Source organism: Daldinia childiae (genome assembly GCF_008694065.1).
Source record: "Daldinia childiae strain JS-1345 chromosome Unknown Scaffold14, whole genome shotgun sequence".
NCBI classification, from domain to species: Eukaryota; Fungi; Ascomycota; class Sordariomycetes; order Xylariales; family Hypoxylaceae; genus Daldinia; species Daldinia childiae.
In genome coordinates, this window is record NW_022984655.1 from 304,968 (window position 1) to 310,321 (window position 5,354).

Genomic DNA, 5,354 nt, shown 5'->3' on the forward strand with positions numbered 1-5,354 from the left:
AGGGTACCTCGAGCATTGAGGCTATCGACCTTTCCATCAAGATTTCTCAACCCTCCCTCGAGGCTCTTCAGTCGCTCTAATATTTCAACGAGGGTTTTGTCTTTTCTGTAGCTAGTTAGTTATATCCGACACGTAACCGTGCAACGTAATGCAGTTCATGATTCCGTCGAATCCATCCGACGATGGTATAAGTTACACTCGGACATTACGTACTTGGTCGGTTGAGGCTCTCGGTATTTGCATTCCAGCTGATGGAGTTAGTAGAAGACAGGTACAAGCGAGACGAACCATCCTTACATTCATTCGCTATTCCACATTTCGGAGTTAGTTGATAAGTCTATAGTGCGGTTTAAGGAGTCACTGGAAGTGTAATTAAGAAACAAAACCGTGCGACTTCGATGTCGCTCTCCTGGGATAGCTCCCGAGACAGAACTAAATAGATAAGGGGGGTTCGGGTTACTAACCTGACAGGTGGCGCACTTTGGCCTCTCTTCACTGCATCTTTGTTTACGTTGTCTGCAAGACTCGCAGGCCTAGGCAGATTGTCAATAACTGACTAAGAAGAGAAATATGAGATAGATACCTGAGCAGCTATGGCACCCCGCTCCTTTCGACTGTTGGTGGGCGTCGCTGGACCGGCAGAGCTCGAGTTATTTGAGGTACTCTCAGGATTCATCCTCTACAAACAAGAAGCGAGCCGGGGGTAGGTAGGTGAAAATCGGGTGAATGGCCTCTGGTTCGAGGTCGATCGAGAAAGCTTCCTATCGACCGAGCACATGACAAATAATACGATTTTAGTGCTACGGTTGTGTCTGGACACGACCATTCCTAAAAAGAAGCGAGAATATAAAAGGATGAGTTGATGCAGATCAGGTGTGGTATACTTGCCGCCTGGAGATTGAAGGGGCGGTCGCCGGGCCGGACCGCAACGCGTACTCGGCGGGAGTATGCACTCGGATATCTAGGAGCCCCAGATAGACCAGGATTGTGGCGACAGTCCGGTCTGGGTCATAAATCCTGCCCTATCGAAAAATGTTATGCAATATGGGATCTTCAGGATGGCACGAGAGCAAAAGCTAATTGAGGTTTGTATTTTTTGGAGACTTTTGGGCTAAGGCAAGCAAAAACAGATTATTTTGAATGACTGTGGAGGGCAGTTCTCACGGAGGAAATGCCCGACTCCGCTGGCCGGCCTCACCAAAGAAGGGGGAATACAGGGCTCTTGGATTTTTTTTTAAACATGCGCTCGTAATTGAGAGGATACCCTCTTCCACTTGTCGGGTATAGTACCAATTTATAGCATGGTTAGCCTGGTGAAGCTTATCATCCCAGACCGCCACATACTTGATAGCTTGGGTCTTTGGAGTAGTGTGGTGATTTTTATGGTGGTTGATGCCACGATAGACGGGGAAACAATTGAGTGTGGCTGGACTTGCGAAGGGAACCCCATGAACATACCCAAGTAAAGTGGACAAAACTCTAGGGGCTGAAGAAGGCTACAAGCCAGGTATGGATATCAATGCTTCAACCCGCCTAGCCATTGCGAATATGTAACCTACCTACCTCACTCGTCAACCTACCACGTGTGCACTCTAATATGGGAATAAACGTAGGAACCGCACTTTGCGCTCGAAACTTGCTAGAATCGCCAGTAGCGGTTCAGCACCGCTTCCATCAAGTTCATGGCTTCGTATGAGCCCGGCTTTGGGTATAAAGTCTCTTGTGGTTGCTTCAGATATGACAGCTATAACAGCTGGTTTTCAAGCTCATAGGAGTTGAATTGGGTAACAGGGCCCAGTCAGAAGCCATCGTGAAGGACATCAAAAAGGGTTAAGTGTTGACGGTAGATGCCAGGCTTGGCTACCCGTAAAAAAGGAGCTAAGCTCGACGTCATGCCGCATCTTGCCGGTGATTTATAAGATATCAGATAGGTACGGCATAACCGGAAACCTCCTAATGCCTGTCAAACCTGCGCTCGAAGAACGGTCAGCCCCAGCTAGCTCAAGCTAGCTGGCCGGGTAGATCTGTGACTGAGAGTCTGATTGGGGCTTGCGTATATAAGGAGGTCACAAGTAAAAATAAAGATACGGCACACATATGTATGCAGCCCGCAGTGCGCTGCATAGCTGTGGGGTGGATACCAAAAAGAAAAAGAAATTTAATCAAAATATAGATTAATATGAAGTGAAAAAAAAAGAAAAAAAAAAGAAATTGAGAAGTCATGATAGGATTGGAATAGAGAAATCTAGCGAAACGGAAAAGGGAAAGAGGCGATTACCCATAATTCCAGTACTTCCCCAATTGATGTTGAGAGAGTTTACCAACGAATCACATGCTGACGTACATAAACTTGCTAAGTGAAACAAAATTATAGTACCTGAAGTACCTAGAACCGGGCTAGCTTAATGGGTACCTTTTATAGGCAGCTTAGCAGGATTGAAATGTTGGGGTAGGTGTTCTGCGCTAACGATTCCAAGCACACGTACCTGGAACTACTGAAATAACGGAATATGTGGGGGTAAGATGGGGTAAGCAAAGAGCGACCCAGCAGTCCATTCAGCCAATACCTACCTTTTTAGAGGTAATGGCAGGTACTCCACCGAGACGGGAATACATACGGAGGTGCAGAGGGAACACATTAAAAAAACCCAAAATTTGTCATTATACCCACCCCCACGTATAACCATATTTTTTTTAAGATTCGATAAGCGAATATATGATATAACTTAATGAAATAAATCGATAAAAATAAACGTGATATAGTTAAATTTACATATAATTTTAAATTATTTATATAAATTTTTAAAAAATATAAATGATTTTATATTATATTTATTTATTTTTAAAAATAAAATTTATTATTTATATTAAATAAATTAAAAAATTAAAATAATACGATATTTTAAAATTTACGGGTTTATGCGGTTATTAATTATTTTATTAATTATTTTATAATAATTTTTTAATTTATTTAATATAAATAACGGATTTTATTTTAAATTATTAAAAATTAATAAAATAATTAATAAATATTACGTAAATAATCGATAAACGTATAAATTAATAAATTTTACAATTTTATATTTTATATATTTTATATATTTTATATATTTTATATATTTTATATATTTTATATATTTTATATATTTTATTTATTTTATTTATTTTATTTATTTTATTTATTTTATTTATTTTATTTATTTTATTTATTTTATTTATTTTAATTTATTACGTAATTTTAATCACGTGTTATTTAAACATTTATTTATAATAAATGTTTATAAAAAAAATTTTTATTATTAAATTTTATGCAATTAATACCTTATTATTTAATACATATCATGGTTATAAACTTACCTTATTCATTTAAAAACTTATATGTAATAAACAATATAGTTCTAATCGGTCTTATTTGGATTTACCCCTTCACCCTTGGGGTCAGTCCAATAATTTTAGCGTTTTTTTAATGTGTTCCCTCTGCACCTCCGTAAATACACTATGGAAAGCGAGTTCGGTAATCCATCCGATCTCCCATTTACAAACTTCACTCATCTTAACCATCTAACATCTTTTATTTTTCACTAACAGTATCCTAAACGCAATATGGTAGATCTCGCGGGGTGATGTATGACATAGGAATTACGTAGTCCTGACGAAAGCCGCTAGATCGGCCTAGGCCCCCCCCTGAATTTATCTATCACTATACATATTCGAAATGTGCCTTGCCGGCCAGGTCCTATGCAACCGAACCCTTAGCTGAATCTCCCCTTGGAGACTTCATTGGAGAATGCGGACCTCGAGTAACATATGACCTATCGATGATCTTACCCCTTTTCAGTAATTCTTGCTTGAGCCGCAGCCGAGTCCCGGCGACGACATCCCGACTACACACCTATTCCACTCAGGGGTTAGACCGCTTATCCCACGTGTCTTGCTTCCCAACTTGAGGCCTTTACACGATCAATTGGATGAGCGGTGTAGCCCCTCCTTCTTTTTAGTCCATGATTGATGGATTAGAATTTATAACACTCTTCTTACTAGTCTCATACCTCTTTGTGGTAACTACTAAGTCTCAGCTCCAGCATGCGTCGATATTCTCCTCTTTGATTATTCCCATAGACACAGCATAGTCACTAGCGTGAATAAGTCAATTCAGTATTTATTCAGTATTTAGCTACCTTAGGTAGTCTGAGAAGGACTAGTATGGCTCAGAGTAACACTACGGTAACTAAGCTTACTAAAACAATAGAAGAAACCCAAGCCTCGATAATAAAAAGGACTTCATACAGTAAACGACTCATATATTCTCTGCAAAGAATAGGTAACACCGCTCGGGGCCTTTAGAGACTTAAGCTTTTCGAGATAGAGCGATACAGCTAAATCGTAAATCCGTACCCCCAGCCTGCTGATCAAGACGTATAACCCTCCTAAACCCCAAATCAAGTGCCTTCGGGCTGAGAACATCCTCGTCGTCTGCAAGCGCGCCTCTATCTATTGGACCTTTTCTTGACCCTTCTAGTTCCCAGAGTCTACCACCGACTTTGACGAACGCCACAAAGTGCTGTCCTAGATGCTCTTCGTTCTGGGCAACCGTATCTCCTAACTGAACGCACGATTCGTGAGCTTTTTCGAAAGGCACACTGTTATAAAGCAAGTCAGCCCGCTCCTCCATCCCTAAAGGGATAGCCTGACGACGGATTTCTTCCAGGTCGGAGCCCGGTAGGATGTACTCCGCAGTCGGGCCGTTGATGGCGCAGTGCAGAAACCCGATGGACCCGCAAGCGTTTCCGATAGTCTGCTTGAACCATATTACAGGCTCCTCGGCCCCGCGGCCTTGATAGTCCTCCTTCTCAGCATCTTCAGCCTCACGCTCTGCTTTCCAGGCAGGGGTAAGGGGTAAAATGACTAGTAGAGCCAGGGCGGGCCGAGGGATATGGGCCAGGAGTTCAGGTTCGTCGAACGACCAGACATCGTGGAATGACAACTCCTGGGACAGACCTAGCTTTGCAGCTAATTGGTTCATCACCTCGGGATTATTTTCTGCGTGCAATGTTAGCGACATTATCTCCCCTAAGCAGCAAATGCGCTAAAGCGCCTAGTACCCAACATAACCCATTTCTTTCTCTCCATAATTGCAAGCCGGTTGTAATTGATAGTTATACTGATATGATTGCCCCTATTTAGATGCCCGATATTCACTATCCGGACACTTGTGCAGTCGGTAGTTGGGTTATGGAAGGTAGGTGCCTAATCTAGAGAATTCATGTTTGTGAAATGTGGAAAAGGTTATATCTTATTCTATCCACGGCAGGCAACAGGGACTACGTCACGGAACATTAAAAGACAACCTATAA

At 41.6% G+C, this 5,354-nt stretch overlaps 1 protein-coding gene across 1 annotated transcript; it reads right to left on the reverse strand.

Moving 5' to 3' along the window:
• Positions 1-4,348: 4,348 nt before the first annotated feature.
• On the reverse strand, positions 4,349-5,130 carry GL218_08824 (Ubiquitin carboxyl-terminal hydrolase isozyme L3; the record flags this gene model as incomplete). The annotated part of the gene is made up of 2 exons (XM_033585634.1): positions 4,349-5,040; positions 5,103-5,130. 2 exons carry the CDS (start codon positions 5,128-5,130, stop codon positions 4,349-4,351), a joined length of 720 nt encoding a protein of 239 aa, XP_033440151.1.
• Positions 5,131-5,354: the final 224 nt, after the last annotated feature.